At 39.9% G+C, this 16,337-nt stretch overlaps 2 protein-coding genes across 2 annotated transcripts; one reads left to right on the forward strand and one right to left on the reverse strand.

The window, feature by feature from the left end:
* Positions 1 to 1,966: 1,966 nt before the first annotated feature.
* stk16 (serine/threonine kinase 16) lies at positions 1,967 to 11,626 on the reverse strand. Its single transcript, XM_037696766.1, has 8 exons — positions 11,510 to 11,626; positions 7,434 to 7,547; positions 6,425 to 6,644; positions 6,214 to 6,347; positions 4,823 to 4,910; positions 3,661 to 3,789; positions 3,438 to 3,559; positions 1,967 to 2,300 (listed from the first exon to the last, which is right to left on the reverse strand). Exons 2-8 carry the CDS (start codon positions 7,517 to 7,519, stop codon positions 2,162 to 2,164), a joined length of 918 nt encoding a protein of 305 aa, XP_037552694.1. The 5' UTR covers positions 7,520 to 7,547; positions 11,510 to 11,626; the 3' UTR covers positions 1,967 to 2,161.
* LOC119429057 (PEST proteolytic signal-containing nuclear protein) lies at positions 11,618 to 14,377 on the forward strand. The gene is made up of 5 exons (XM_037696777.1): positions 11,618 to 11,704; positions 13,074 to 13,297; positions 13,450 to 13,524; positions 13,617 to 13,672; positions 13,805 to 14,377. Exons 1-5 carry the CDS (start codon positions 11,659 to 11,661, stop codon positions 13,914 to 13,916), a joined length of 513 nt encoding a protein of 170 aa, XP_037552705.1. The 5' UTR covers positions 11,618 to 11,658; the 3' UTR covers positions 13,917 to 14,377.
* The last annotated feature ends 1,960 nt before the right edge of the window (positions 14,378 to 16,337 follow it).

A 16,337-nucleotide genomic window follows, 5' to 3' on the forward strand; every position in this document is an offset into this window, starting at 1 on the left:
TTTAAACGAGGAATTAAAAACGGCGACGAGACCGATTTCTTTCTGAAGGAATGTAAACTAATCTGGATTGAAATTTAACTCGAGCAGCTTTTATTCACATTGTTCAGTAAAGCGTTTAGATTTTCCCTTTTCACAACAAAAACATTAAAGTGCCCTGTTCATTAAAAAAACCCAAAAGGTCTTTTAACTATAATTACAACGTCCTGGAAAAAATAAAAATGACCACCTTATAGAAAACTGCTGAGTCATACTATTTATCCTTCAGAGCTACCAGCCTAAAATAAAAACGGCTTTTTTTACGTGTACGTTTCTGTTCAGTGCCCTGAGATGACTTCTGTTGTGACTTGGAGAGCTATAAATAAATTTAAAGTTCTGTTTGTATTCAACTCGTTAAATGGCCTTTGGTTGAACAAACCTACATAGTTCAATTTTTACTAACTTCACCAAATATTTATTTTATGGCATTTTTTGAAAAAATAAGTTATATAAAATTTAACAATCCCATGTTCTCCCATAGATTTTTAAATGACACTTTCAAAACATTTCTAGTCCAGTTTTCTGAAGACCATCCAGTCCCCCCCCCCCAGCAGTTTTATTAACATCACAGGAAGTCCTTCCTCCTCGTGGCTATCAAACTTTTCAGCTCCTCCCCCTTTCTACACACAGGACAATAAAATTAATCCTGTACTACAATAAACACTTGAATGTTTCTGTCTGCACCCGACCTGTTTTAGAACTGTTGGTATTTTTATATTCTCTTTTTATATTATGGTATTTTTACATCGTGTGTGATTCCTTGTGCATGTTCCTTTGTACTGAAACTCTGACACAATAATTTCCTGTGGGATCATTAAAGTTCTATCTTATCTTATCTCGTACCTAATTATTTTCCCTAAGACTTCACTCATGCACACCAGTGCACATCATCATTTTTAACCTTTACAGAACTGGACCGCCAAGCTGCTGCAGTCCGGTCTACTGTTTTGTACCAAATGTTGACTCGTGCACAATGCAGGCGTGTTTTTGTTTTGTTCTTTACATGCAAACTAAAACCGTTTTGTCGGACGAGATGAGAGACTGGAGTCCACAGGAACGTCCAGCACCTCTTCAGGTGAGGCTCCGCCCCCGACCGTGATTTTTACAGCATCCCTCAAATATAAAGGAGGAGCATCGCCTACTGGGCTGACATAATAATCTACAAGGATGGTTAAAAGTAAATATAAAAACCTGTAACTGAAAGGAAGGCGTTACTTCATGTAAATACGGGGTCAAAACATGCATTTATAATAAATTTCAATGTGGTCAATTTTTCTCCTAACGAAACAACTCTAACAAAGTTAAAACGTTTTAGAAGGATTTTAAAGCTTTGTCGGAATCTGTCACATTTGTTATAACAAGAAATAATAAAATCAATATATATAAAAGCACGTCTTGCTGAAGTGGTCTGGCAGCTAAAAACTACAAATGCTAACAATCGTAGCGGCTACGTGACATTGCTGAAATTAGCTAAAATATTTTTTTGAGGAAGATAAAAAGTTGATAAAAGTCGATCTTTTTAAAAGGAAAGAAATGCATATTTCCTGTAGCCGGTCATTAAATTAGCATAAGAACCATTCCAAAGTAAAACAAAGTGAAATCGACCCGTCCGGTACTCTGAAAGTTACTCTGAAAGTTACTCTGAAAGTTACTCTGAAAGTTACTCTGATGCTTGTTTTGGACAGTGAGACACCAAAAAAACTGTAAGGAACATTTTAGACAGACTGAGTTTAACTCTCCAACAGAACCAGATAACTGGTTCCAGTTGTTTTTTTCAGCTAAATTAATCCAAATTAAAGTGAAATAAACAGCTACGGTTTGAGATAAACTGATCTCCTTGTTCAGTTATCAGCGAGCCCAAACTGCAGATTTTTCTAAACGTCAAAGTAAATTATTGCACTTCTTTAATAAATGACACTTAAGGCATTTGATTTAGATCTATAAAGGACTAAACGTTTTCATTTCAAGGTCACGTGAAAAAATACTCAAAATAAAACCAAGCTGGTGAAGAACAAATAAAACAGTCAGGTTTTTACAATAAACCCAAGAAATAAAAATAAATTGAAGCTGGAATAAAGAAAGTTTCTCAGTGATGGTCCAAGTGTCCGTGGTCCCACCGGGACAATCACACCATGTTGGTCTGAGTGTTCGGACTGCGACTCTGCAGGTCCTGGACCTGGTCCAGAACCCAGATGATGTTCGGTCTCTCCTGGGGGTTTGAAACCATTATGGAGCTCAGCAGAACCTTGAGGCCCTCAGAGTACCTGGAGACAGGACAGACGGGTCGGTCCAGATCTCGTTTTAAAGGCAAACAGGAAGCGATGTTTCTGAGGCGCAGCTGACGTCACAGCAACACATAAAATAAACTTTTCATTTAAATGACTTTGATGTGGTCGACTCACTATCGTTAGACAGGAAATAAAAATAAAGCAAAGACCCGGTTTATCTGCTGCCAGAACTCACTATTAAACGTTTTCTGGGAGGAGCTAACAGCTAAAGAAAAACATAGCAAAAGGCTGGCTAACAGTTAAACGTAGCTAGCTAGAAGCTAAAGCAACAAAAATTTTAAAAGTTGCAAAATGTTAGCAGAAAGGTATCAAAAGGCTAAAGAGTTCATGCTCAATCTAAGAGCTAATATTAGTACAAGATGGCTAAAAGCAAAAGTAGCAAAATGGAAGTTAGAAGCTACAAGTAGCCAAATACAAACAAAACGTTGCTAAAGGTTAGCTAAATGTATCAAATGGCTAACCAGAAAATAATATTAGCAAAAGGCTGGTTAAAAGCTAAAGTAGCAAACGGGTAGCTAAAAATGAAAAGTAGCAAAACATCAGCTTAAGTAATAAAAAGCTAATTATTACCAAAAGACAGGCTAAAAGCCAAAGTAGAAAAATGGTAGCCAAAAGTTAAAAGTAGCTCAAATTTAGCTAAGTATTGGAAGACTAACTAGAAGCTAAAAGTAGCTAACTGGAAGGTAAAAGCTAAAGGTAGAATAGAGCCATTAACTTCAGTAGATTTCAAAGAAAAAGTTTATGAAACAACTGAACAGATCTGTTTCGATGGGGAAACATTTGTAAATAAAGTTGTTTTGAAAAGTGCAAAAAAAAAAACAAAACAGAAAAAAACCAAAGCCACAGCACCCGTCGCCTGAATGAGCCGAACGTTTTGATCTATGTCTAAAAAAGTTAAATCTGGACCAGAGCATGCATCAGGATGTTTTGATCTATGAACAGTATTTAATTGTTAAAAAGATAAACAGAAAATAAAAACCAGGAAACAATTATTCTGTTTATTTTTCCTAGAGGAAGTAAACAACAACAACCCTGTTGTTTCTTCCAGGACCAAACAGAACGTTGGGACAGAAGCGATGAATAAAGAGAAACGACGTCGGTTTGAATCCTGACCTGCAGGACGGAGGAATGGACACTGGATTCTGGACGGCCAAGGCAACGCTGTCCCCCTTCTGGAAGATCAGGTCGTACGGCCCCTCCAGCATCATCATGCAGTACAGAACGCAGCCGAGAGACTGCGGGACAGAACCACACACCAACAGAACCGTTCTTCTCACTCATCACAAGTATCAGAGTAAAAGAGGACAAGAGGAGCCGACGTTGAAAGGTTTCATACCCAGATGTCGGTGCGCTCGTCTATGATGCAGTGGCTCTCCACGTTGAAGAGCTCAGGAGCTCTGTAGGAGATGGTGCAGCGCTGGGATGCCCAGTCCTGGACCGTCATGGCTTCCCTGGACCCTTTGACCTGCGACACATTCAGTTTTAGCACCATCCTGAGAGTGAGCGACACCAGAACAAACAAGCCGACGCCCCCGTCGCTGAGGGAGTTCATTTGAAAGTTGGCAGTTTTGGAGAGGAGCGTTTTTCTGAACTAGATGTTGATCTGGCAACCCAGTCTTTCTATAGGAACCTTTCTTACACCTACAGCAGATACCTGGTACCTCACTTAGTTTTCAAGTGTTCATGCTCACAACGTACAGACAGACAGACGGACAGAGTATTTCCAACTCAGTATTTCCTGATGCATGCTCAATAATCCAGGTAGAAAAATCTAAACAAGTTCAATCTGGTCCTCTGGACATTCATTTGTTTTGTTTTTTGAATGTCCAGAGGACCAGATTTAACTTGTTTAGATTCCAACTCAGTGATGCTGAAAGAACATTTTATCAATCAAAATGGCGCCTAACTTCTCGTTTATCTAACCGTTTGTTTTCGCCCTCGTTTTAAACCAAACGGGACTAAATTATTGGACCTGGTGGCTCCAACAACAACCAGATTATGTTAAACACATTTAAAGACAAACAAAATTAAATAAACATGAAGCAAAGTTGCATTTTATTGTGCGTTAATTCTGCCTGCCTTTAATAAATGTTTGTTTAATCAGACGCTCTGGACATCAAATGTTGCTCTGCCATCTAGGGGCAGCAAACCAGACGGACGAGGAGAAAAAGATTAAAGCAAGAGTTTTTATCAGCCCGCCTCATCAGAAAGCTGCTTCTTTTTTATTATTTAAGATGCCTTCTTTACTGTAACTCTAAATATTTATTGTGCTTCATGCAAACAACTACTTAGCAACTTACAGCACAATTATATATTTTTAACATTCCCAGTGAAGATGAGGAAGAGCTTAAAGTAACATTTAGAGGTGAGGAAGACCTGAGTCTTTAGATGGTATAAAGAGGGTTTGCTGTTTTACCAACAGTGTTGATGTTTTTGTTTTTTAATGTTAATTTTTAATGTAAGTTATGACTGACTTTATACGGGCTCGGTACCCTTACCTCGATTCTTGCGCGGTTCATCGAGCCCAGATCCATCAGAACCGGCTTGTCGTCCTCGTCCAGGAGCACGTTGGTGGGTTTCAAGTCTCTGTTAAATCACAACTAATTTAACTGAGTTGGGTGTAGGCCACAAAAAGTTAACCATAACACTCAAAACGTGATTTTACACATTGATCAACCATAACATTATGACCACTAAAGGAGAGTAACCAAAATATAAATAAGGATTTGTATGAAAAATAAAAGTTGTGTGCAGTATTTGTTTTTTATATTTTATTACTGGATTTTAGGTATCTGAACTTTTTCTTTCACTGACTGACTCACGTTGCACAAAAAATTCCTATGCGCTCCAACTGGGTTTTAATCTGGAGCAGAAGGTGGATCCACGGATCAGGGCCGCCTCCTCAGTAATGAGGGCGTTGCTTTGGTTGGACGTGGTGAAGAAAGAGCTGAGTCTAAAGGCAAATTTCTGGATTCACTGGTCCGTCTACGTTTGAGCCCTCACCTGTGGTCATGAGGTTTGGATCGGAACTGAAAGAACCAGATCCTGGATTCAAGCGGCTGAAATGGTCTTCCATTGTAGGGTGGGGCTGCCCAGCCTCAGAGATAGTAGGAGGAGCTCTGTCATCCGGAGGGGAGTTCGCAATAGAGCCGCTGCTCTGCATTGAAAGGAGTTGGTTGAGGAGGTTCATCTGATCAGGATGCCTCCCTTTAGGTCTTTTCCAGGCACCTCCCACTGTGAGGAGACCCTGGGTCAGACCCAGAACTCCCTGAAGGGATTATATATGGCCTCTGGTCTGAGAACACCTCAGGTTCCCAGGAGGATCTGGAGAGGGTCTCTAAGGAGAGTGAGGTCTAGGTTTCTCTCCTGGACCTGCTGCCTCCATGACCCAATCACAGATAAGCAGTAGAAGATGTAGAGGTGGAGAGGCATTTCTTTTCTCTCGTTGGTAATACGAGCACGCCGTTTGTTTTTCTTTCTGAATTAACTGCAGCTTCAAAGCAAAAATATAAATTTTCATTCAGATGTACAAAGACGAGCTGAGAAATGAGCTGATCAGAGATCATCAGAGGTACAGCACATGTTGAACAACTGGAGATAGAGTGACAGAGACCAGACTGAGATGGTTTGGACATGTCCAGAGGAGGGACAGTGGTTTGGACATGTCCAGAGGAGGGACAGTGGGTATATTGATAGAAGGATGTTAGAAATGCAGCTGCCAGGAAACAGACACAGGAGATATCTAGATTCAGTTAGAGAAGACATGGAGGTAGTTGGAGTGAGGACAGAGTGAGATGGAGGAGGACTCGCTGTGGAGACCCCTGAAGAGGGAAAAACCAAAAGAAGTACAAATATGAGCTGCATGTTTGTAAGAGCGGTGAGGTTTTACCTGTGGGCGTAGCCTTTGTCATGAATAGCCTTCAAACCAGAGCAGATTCCGCGGAATATTTGTAAAATCTGATTCTCGGGCATCAAGCTCCCCTTGTCCCTCAGCTTCTCCAAAACGGACCACAGAGTTCCTTTCTGCTCAACGACACAAACATTATCGGACTAGTTCCTGAAAGAAAAGTCTCCACGTAGGAACTACTGCAACAACTCACTCTGACGAAAGGCAGCAGTAACCAGGCTTCAGTCTTCCCTCCGCTCTCGACGAAGGCGTAAGAAACCAGGCTCAAGATGTTGGGATGACTGAACGACTGATGCATCTCCACCTCAGTCTGCGCCTCCTGACGGGCCTGCCGGTCGTGACACAAGATCTTTTTCAGGGCGTAGAAGTGCCCGTCCTTTGCTCCCTCGACCAGATCGACAAAGCTGAACCCGCTGGGAAGACATCGCCAAGAGAACAGAGTCCAGAGGAAGATACAACATTAAGTATGTAATTGGTAAGTACTGGGTATGTACTGGTACTTACAAGTCACTTCATAAAACAGTCTACTTCCTGTAGGTACCTGCTACTTACTTGCTAAGTACTATGAAGGTACCCACTAAGTACGCCACACTTACCTGCTAAGTACCCTGTAAGAACAAGGTAACAAGTCACTTCATACAAAGACCCAGTCTCTGTATGTACCTTGTAAGTACCTGGTACATAGCTCATAAATACCCCTATGCACCTGCTAAGTACTTTGTAGTTAAGGTAATAAATTCATTTTTAATGTAACCCAGTCCTCTTAGGTACTCAGTAAAAATCTGGTATGTACCCTCCTAGTACCCCGTATCTGCTAAGTAGCTTGTACATACCTAATGCACATCCTGAGAATACCTGGTACGCAACCTGCCAAATACCCACCATGTACCTGCTAAGCATCAGGTCTAAAACATAGTACTTACAGGGTATCCACTGTAAGCACTATGTTTTACCCCATGAGGTATGTACCCGCTAAGCACAAGGTTGTTTTATGCATTTCTACTCGTTTAAGTTTAAAAGATAAACATGACAACATTCCTTTTGGGGTTTTGTGTAAAATACCTTCAAGAGACTCAAATCAGCACGAGATCTAACAAAGCCTGCGCTTCTTGAGGCTTTTAAACAGAGACATATTTTTATACTTTAACAGTAGAGATATAATAAATAAATAAATAAATAAGTGTAAAATCATTTGAACTTACCCTTCATCCAGTTTCTGGACAAAGTAATATTTTTTGTTATCAATGGTGATGGAGCCACGGGAGCAAATACACAAGGCCTGTCCCATCTTGACTGGTACATTGTTTAACCTAAATCTAAAAAATAAAAAAAAAGACCTGTAATAAAAAAAATAAAGTGATCAAACATAAACAGTACTGTGCAAAACTTTTAAACCACCTAATATAGCAGCCAAACTTTCTGGTGATCGTTTTTAAGGAAGTTCTCTGGGTTTCCTACACGTCTTTAAACGTTTTTCTTTGGACTTTGGTCTCATTTGTTTACAGATCTTTTGAATCTAAAACAAATATTCACAAGCATTTTTCTGTAATGAGCTAAAGCTACTCAACAAACACAAATCCGTCTCGTTTCAGGATGCAGTCTTGATCTGATTTTTTTTTTTTTTAATGCATGGTTTAGTTTCTGATCAGTCTTCTCTATCCAAAAAGAGTCCTCTAAACGGTGTCCCTTGTCCCTGAAACAAAGGTGGACAGGTGAGTCTGGACTTCTTGTTGTGAGGAGGTATCAAGTTTCTTCTGCGTGATCTGTGTACTCCTCATGGTCGCTCATCTGCTGTTAAAGGCCTGCCTGAAACCAAACAATACCTTCAGACTGAAACTGGTTCCCAAAGTTGAAGTCAAGAGTCCTGACTTTGGATTAAGGAAATAAATGTCTCTGTTTCACCACAGATGAACTGTTCCTGTTGCCATATCTTTTGAAATAAAACTGCACAACACAAAGTAATTTAAACAGGAATGGGTAGAAGACCAAATCAAATTCAATGTATTTCCTAAAAATTAAATGAAAAACAGGAGCAGGACAGGAGTGGGAGTGATTCTGAACAGGAGCAGGAGTCATGTTACCAGGAGTGGGACAGGACAGGATTTTTTCTGTGGGACCAGGACAGGACAGGAGTGAAAATCCACTCCTGTGTCATCCTCTAGTCAGAACCCCACTGTGGGTCGTGAAACACAGAAAAAAAGGGTCTTGAAATGCTTTCTAGCAATAAAGTTAAAAAAATAAAATTAAATCAACAATATAGCTGCAACTGAGGGACAAAAAAGTATTTATAAAGAGTAAAACTTGCATAATTGTCATTATGTTGTTTAATTAATTTTGATGTTTTTACACTTCACTAGGTGTATAACTTCAACATCCCCCAAAATCAACCAGTTTGATTGTCAGCACATAGTTTTATCTGAAATGGTAATCACAACATTTTCTGTAGAAACAAACTCAAACATTTTCAGTTCATCAAAGGACATTTGATAAAAGTTTACTGACAATCTCTACAAATACATAAAGCCAATATGTGAAATATTTCAAGTCTTTGTTTCTTGTAATTTTGATGATTATGGTTTACAAATAATGAAAAACCAAAATTCATTGTCTCAGAAAGTTAGAATATTCCACAGCCAGCTTTTGGTACATTTAGCTGTGTGGGCTGGTACTGAGTCCTGCTGGAAAATGAAATCATCATCTCCATAAAGCTCGTCAGCAGAAAAAAGCATGAAGTCTCTAAAATGTTCTTGTAGATGCTGCATGGACTGTGGACTTCAGAAAACACAGTGGACCAACACCAGCTGAGGACATGACCCCAAACCATCACTGACTGTGGAAACTTCACTCTGGACTTCAAGCAACGTGGATTCTGGACCTCTTCACTCTTCCTCCAGACTCTGGGACCTTGATTGACAAATCTTATATCTGAAAAGAGAACTTCGGACCACTGAGCAACAGTCCAGTTCTTTGTCTCCTCAGTCCAGGTAAGACTCTTCTGACGACGTCTCTGGTTCAAGAGTGGCTGAACTTGAGAAATGAGACATTTGTAGCTCACATCTAGGACTTATGTTAATCAGCTCATTATTGTGAAACACCAACCAGGAGTTTACTAAACTGAACCTATTCACAAAATTTTAATCTTATTAGACGTTGAATATTGTTTTTTTCATTATTTGTAAGCCATAATCATCAAAATTACAAGAAATAAAGTCTTGAAATATTTCATTCTGTGTCTTTTGTTCTTTCAGCTTTTTCCTCTTCAGAGGTCGCCACAACAAGTCATCCTCCTCCATCTCACTCTGTCGTGACTCCAACTACCTCCATGTCCTCTCTAACTGCGTCCATCTCCTCTTCGTCTTTTTCCTGGCAGATGCATTTCTAACATCTTTCTACCAATATACCCACTGTCCCTCCTCTGGACATGTCCAAACCATCTGTCTGGCCTCTCTAACTTTATCTCCCAGTTGTTCAACCTGTGCTGTACATCTGATGATCTCATTCCTAATCTTCTCCATCCTTGTCACTCCTAAGGAGAACCTCAACATTTTCATTTCTGCCACTTCCAGTTCTGCCTCCTGTCTTTTTGTCCATGTCTCCAGACCATACAAAACAGATGGGTCTCACAACTGTCTTGTAAACTTTTCCTTTGACCTGTGTTGACATCCTTTTGTTACAAATCACTCCTGAAACTTTTCTCCATCCACTCCATCCTGCCTGGACTCTCTTCGTCACCTCTTTACCACACTCTCCATTTTCCTGGACAGTGGACCACAAGTACTTGAAGTCCTGCACCTTTGTGACCTCTGCTCCTTGTAGCCTCTCTGTTCCACCGGCCTCCCTCTCGTTCACACACATGTACTCTGTCTTACTACGGCTGACTTTCATTCCTCTTCTTTCAAGTGCACATCTCCACCTCTCCAAGTTCTCTTCCACCTGTTCCCTGTTCTCACCACAGGTCACAATGTCATCTGCAAACATCATAATCCACGGAGATGCCTGCCTGACCTCATCTGTTAGTCAGTCCATCACCAGAGCAAACAACATGGGGCTCAGAGCCGATCCTTGATGCAATCCCACCTCCACATTGAAGCTATCCGTCACTCCTACAACACATCTCACCACTATCCTGCTGTCCTCATACATGTCCTGTACCAGTCTAACATACTTCTCTGCCACTCCAGATTTACTCATGTAATACCACACCTCCTCCCTCAACACTCTGCCATATGCTTTTTCTAAATCCACAAAGACACAATGGAGTTCTTTCTGACCCTCTCTGTACTTCTCCATCAGCATCCTCAATGCAAAGACAGCATCTGTGGTGCTCTTTCTTGGCATGAAACCATACTGCTGCTCACAAATGGTCACCTTTCTTCTAAATCTGGCTTCCACAACTCTTGCCCAGATCTTCACTCATCAACTTAATTCCCCTGTTTATGTTATTATATAAAAATATATATTATTAAAGAAATATAAATATTCTTATCTAAATAATTCACTGTATGTGTAAAGAATCTTTATAACATGAGTTTCACTTTTTTAAAACGCTGAAAAAAATATTGAAAGTTTTCACAATATTCTATTTTTAGATGCACCTGTACATGACTTTAGTAACATTTAAATGACTATTTCAAATCTCTATCAAATGAAATAATTGGTTTAAAACATAAACCTCTTGTGAAATGTTTGTTAGCGTAGCTAGTTTAACTCATTCAACCTTTATTTATACAGGTTAATTCCATTGAGCCTCGGGGACTCTTTTACAAGAGAGACCCAATTCTTTAACAAAGAGTGATGACAACAGTGGATAACAACGATAACCTGATTTCTTTAATCGTAAATAACAAATCATCAAGCAGTAGTTAGTAGTTACGGCCACATATTGTTACTCTGTAAGCCGAAAGATAAAAAGTTTAGGAACCATCGAAGTAGGTAGGAAACCTTGTTTTAAATGATAGGTGTATAAAAACTAAACATATCAAAAAGTCCAACTGCCAAATAATGGCCCACTTAAAATGTTATTAAAAAAGTCAAACTCATAACTTGTTATTTTAGTACTTTCATTGCTTTTGAACACTGAGGAATTAAATAATGTCAAGCTAAAGTACTGTAACATTAGCTTAGCACGTCACATCACCGAGCGGTACCCAACACATTTGGAACTTAAAGGCGATCAAATGAATGGTAAGACAATTAAAATTTTAATTCTTTTAACTAATTCCTTAATATAATGAGTACCTAAACACTTAAACAGGTTCTATTAAGCCTCGAGTATTACCAGCTTTTTTTCTTCCAACCGGTTAGCTTGCTGTCATTTTGCTTTTTCTTCTTCGTCGTCTTCCTTTTTTCTTCTTCTACGCTTGTAATCGGTTTGCTTTTCATCTCGGACAAGCTTAGCGGCGCCAACTGTGAAGTACAGGCGAGATCATGGCGGATAACAAGCAAAGCAGGAGAAGTTTCTCCGACGATGGAGGTGATACTTGTGCGGTTTAAATATCTTAAAACTTAGAAATAAACCCAAACTGTTTGTCACTAGCTCTGCTTTAAGCACTGTCAAAACAGACCCTTACCTAAGGGGAGTCGGTCGTTGAACTCCCAACAATTTAACCACGTTAGCTTTAGCGTGCTAATGAATAACGTTGTTTTAACGCTACTCACATTGCAATGAACTAAAGTGAGTCTTTAGGCGTTAATCATGTAACGATGCAGATAAATGCTTACTTGCTTTATTTCCTGAAAACGTATAAAGTCTCTTGTTAGCTTGCTTACTTGCTAGCTAGTGCGCAAGTAGCTAGCCGAGGCTAGTTAGCCGTTCAGAGCTAGAGGATTTCAGACTTTTGTTTTTCTGCCATCACGCCTCCCTCTGGAGGGTAGAAGCAGCTCCAGGCCTTCACTTAAATTAAAATAGTTAAATTTTTATATGAACAGAAAACAAATAAGAAAGGCATATTTTCTTTTAAACAACAGGAAACTCACGTTTAACTAAATAATTTAAAACCACAAGACTGCTCCTTTGGTATTTGCTTATTCAGATAGAAATAAGAAGGCCTTTTATGACTGACTTTATTGTTTAATGTGCACTTTCAACCACACATATGCAAATACAATAGATATAGGATTAATGACTCAACACTTTAGTGCAATCAGTACTAAAAATAAATGGGGTGCGAGTATTTTCAATAAATATTGAGCCTTTTAGTAATTACCTAATTCTGTCACAGTATAGGTGGTTTGTTGTATTGTTTGTTTACCTTTTCAGCTTGCCAAAATAACTGGAGAGGTTTATTCATGTGCTGGAGTAATGTGTCACGGTGTCTTTTTAATTTTTTTAGTTTTATGTTGTCAGATCTTATCTCTTCCTTTCATCAAAGAGGAAGGTATCCGTAGTCTTCTTTTTTTTTTTTATATTCTGGAGATTGTTCAGTGTTACTTCCACCCTCTGTATTCTGTGAATTTGAAGCATTGCCTGTTTTTCTTTTAATCCATGTCATATATTTCTTTAAATCTCTCTCTGTTGTAGTTTCTTATTATCCAGGGTTTGTTTTTTTTAGTGTAACACAACGTGGAAACATTCAAAATCAAACATTAGTTTCACCTGCAATGTTTTCATGACTGAAAAAAGGGTGAGACACTCCAGTTTGAGCATCACTAAGTGAAATAGTGTCACTGTGGATACTTAGGATTCACAGGTTGAACTTTAAAGCAAGGCAAGCCACAGAGGGGAGTTTAGGTTACCTTTGGTTTGTTGATGGCTAAGCTAGTCACACAGGTAAAATAACCGCTTTTAACCCAGTTCCCAGAATGCAGTTGTTCACCTCGGTGAGTTGTCTTGCTTCAAGCAGGGCCGCAGGAGGAGGGAGACAGAGTGAAAACTAAGCCTGTGTCTTGTAGCACTGTGGGAGGAAAGGGGGTCCCTGTCAAACGCACATCTCAGCTCCTCACCCCTGAGGATGAAGACGAGTCCTCTGACCAACCCGCGCCCTCCAAAGCCTCCAAAATCGGCTTTAGCATGAGCAGCAAGATGACGACGAAATCAAACCCCATCTCCATCAAACTAGGAGCATCAGTGAGTGTCCATTTATGTCTAGTAAAGACTGTGTGTCCAAAAGGCCTTAACAGAAGGAGTATAAATAACAAAGTTGTTGAATAGATGCTGCGTTGCTTCCTGCATTATTTTACTGTTTTTCTGTTTCTGCCCGATTTTTATTTTTTTTCTAGAAACCCAAAGAGCCTGTACCATCAGCTCCTCCAAAAAAGCTCGGGGTGGCGTCTGTTTTTGACGAAGATGATGATGTAAGTTCACACATCACACAGCTTTATCACCATCGTACAAGAAAAACGACAGCTGCACAGAAACTGACTTTAGCTGGCTTTTGCTACAACAGAGTGAACCAGAAGAGATGCCTCCAGAAGCAAAGATGAGGATGAAGAACGTCGGCAGGTAAACCGTTTGAGTCCTCCATTGGTGCTGCTCTGAAAACAAACTGTTCTGGATGTTTTTTCAGTGGCTCACCTCATTTCTGGTTATTTAAGTTGAAATTGAAAAAAATAAAGATGTTTTTCTTATTTTTAGGGAGACTCCAACATCTGCTGGACCTAATTCCTTCAACAAGGGCAAGCAGGGCTTTTCTGATAATCAGAAACTCTGGGAGAGAAAAATGAAGACCCAGCCTGAAAACTCATAAATCACAACTAAGTTTTGTCACTAATCAGATTTTTGTACAGTTTAACCGTGTCTGTTATCTGTGAAAGCACAATTTTTTTTTCTTATTGTTGCCTTTTTTTAAGCAACTTGTCAGCTTTTTGAATGTCACTCATAAAATAATCTTTTCAGTCGTCTCTGGTTAAGACTGAGGTTGTATTTCCTCTTCTGAGCTCCACTGGTTGACTCTACAGCCAGTATCTCACTGGGCTGGGACTCTTGGACGTTAGTTTGTGAACAGCGTTCTGGAGGGAGTCTCCAAAATGTCTCAAAACGTTTTCTGTCGTTTTCAATGTTTTTGCTTGAGGTATTGAGACTCGGATCTGTCGCGGGCGTCTCCAAACCTCAGTTTGGTTTCTGCTACTTCGAAAGAGCGAGAAACGTGAGCAAACTTTGGGAGGGTTTGGCTAAAACTAAACTGTGACTGATCGAAGACAAAAGAGAATAAGCTGTTATCAAATGAAGACCGTTGTGACAAATATGAAAGTCATTCAGCAGAAAAGTTGCTTGAATTGTGAACATGTTCAAAAAAATGTGACAAACTTCCTCTTTATTGTCTTGAGTTGTTGCAAGTGACTCAAATCTGTCTCAATTTAGTTTCCGTAACTTTACATTAGCATTATGATTGCATTTTAACACCTTCACAAATTGGTGTGGATATTTGAATCAAAAACACTCATTGAATTTGTAAAGTTTATATATATATCTATATATATATATATAGATATATATATAGATATATAGATAGATAGATAATGAATGCCAGCCTCCATCTATCTTGTCCAAGGGATTTATGCTTCTCACAACGCGTGTTTTACTCGCACACATAATTACAGCACAAGTTATTTAAAATGAAGAGGCTCTGGTTACAGAGACTTCTGCTAACCAGAGATCTTTAGGTTCCTTCAGTTTCACCGGTCCAACGAGGCGGTGGTGGCTATAATCTGACAGTAAAGCTGAGCTCACCCCTGCCAAAAGTTTACATTTTATAATTCTTTAAAAATTAAAGATGGTGGCAGAAGAATATGCTGGGAGGCTCAGTTCAACTTGTCTTATGCTGTCTGTCTTTTTTTTTAAAGAGTTGTGCTGTTAGTACACAACTTGGTGTGTCGCTACCAGGAGGTGGTGTAAAAAACTTGACAGTCTCAGTACTGTATTTCAATTTGTCAATTTTTATTCAACTTCAAATATTTAAAATATCACTGTCCAGCTCTTATTCACAAAAGCTTTTCTTATGACGACACATTCAAGGCTACAAAAAGTGGTGGCCAAACGTGGTCCTGGGGGCACCATCCTGCATGTTTTAGAAGAGTTGTCCTCATCCTGGTCTTGGGAGGGCCACTAAATGTTTTAGAAGTCCCTCTTTTTTAACACACGATTTAATGGGCGATTAATGTTCTTCTGCAGAACACGAAGAGGTAATTCAACCATTGAGTCGGCTGTGTTGGAGCAGAGAAGCATGTAAAACATGCAGGGCAGTGGCTCTCCAGGACCAGGCTTGAGGACCACTGTTTTACATGTCCCTCTGCTTTAACACACTTGATGTGAATTAACAGGTTTCTGCAGAACTTGAAGAGCAGGAAAACTGCTTAAACATGCAGGATGGTGGCCCTCCAGGACCAGGATTGGACACCATTGAGCTAGCCTAATTTCTAAAGTGTACCCCCACTAGATTAATTAAATGTAGGTGGTGGGCGGCTGCTGAGTTTGGTACAAACCGTGCTGAGGCAGATGGAAGTGGACAACAAAGGTGCATGGCCCAAGCGGTGCTGGCCACTGGCCAGGGTTAAAAACTGGCCCTGGTTTTTATTATCTGCCTGTTAAGGCAAATTATGATGTAGTCTCTGACTTTCTCGTGTTCTGCCCAAAACTTCTGATCCGCTCGAGTTAATTTTAACAGAAGTTCACACACATGTATCTTCACTAGATGGAGTGTCCTGTACACTTTTTATCACCCCAGCTCTAGGGTCAAGGTACAAGTCGAGGACAAATGTTATGCAAGGTCTTGTCTGGGCCTTAACTTCTGATCTTCTCAAGATAATTTAATGAAACTTGATACACGATTGTACCATCATCAGATGGAGTGTGGCATCTCGCCAGCTCCAAGGTCAAGGGCGCAAATCAAGGTCAGAGTTTATACAAGGTCTTTGCTTGTCGGGGCCGTTGATATAGATTGTTGTATAATAGTTTGTTGACGGACGTATAATGTGCCGTATGTGGTACTCTTGTTAAAATTTGGCTGCTCAGAATGTGGCTGCGCTGCTCGTTGGTCTCACAAAAGTCCGCGAGGCTGAAACAAATGTTTGTTCATTTTCTCACAGTCTTGAGTCACTAGCGAGTCTCCAACAGTCTTCGCTCAGCGAGATACTGCCTTAACTGTTCCAGCGACGTAGAGACGAAACAT

This window comes from Nematolebias whitei, chromosome 2 (assembly GCF_014905685.2).
Source record: "Nematolebias whitei isolate Nwh7 chromosome 2, NemWhi1, whole genome shotgun sequence".
Taxonomy (NCBI): domain Eukaryota; kingdom Metazoa; phylum Chordata; class Actinopteri; order Cyprinodontiformes; family Rivulidae; genus Nematolebias; species Nematolebias whitei.

Excerpts from the sequence above, each read along its gene's own strand:
- stk16 (XM_037696766.1), bottom strand. The coding sequence starts at position 7,519 with ATGGGACAGGCCTTGTGTATTTGCTCCCGTGGCTCCATCACCATTGAT. Across the intron at positions 6,645-7,433 it reads GTCCAGAAACTGGATGAAGG|CGGGTTCAGCTTTGTCGATC; the intron begins GTAAGTTCAAAT and ends ATGTCTTCCCAG. Across the intron at positions 6,348-6,424 it reads TACTGCTGCCTTTCGTCAGA|AAAGGAACTCTGTGGTCCGT; the intron begins GTGAGTTGTTGC and ends GTCGTTGAGCAG.
- LOC119429057 (XM_037696777.1), top strand. The coding sequence starts at position 11,659 with ATGGCGGATAACAAGCAAAGCAGGAGAAGTTTCTCCGACGATGGAG. Across the intron at positions 11,705-13,073 it reads AAGTTTCTCCGACGATGGAG|GGCCGCAGGAGGAGGGAGAC; the intron begins GTGATACTTGTG and ends TGCTTCAAGCAG. Across the intron at positions 13,525-13,616 it reads TTTTTGACGAAGATGATGAT|AGTGAACCAGAAGAGATGCC; the intron begins GTAAGTTCACAC and ends TTGCTACAACAG.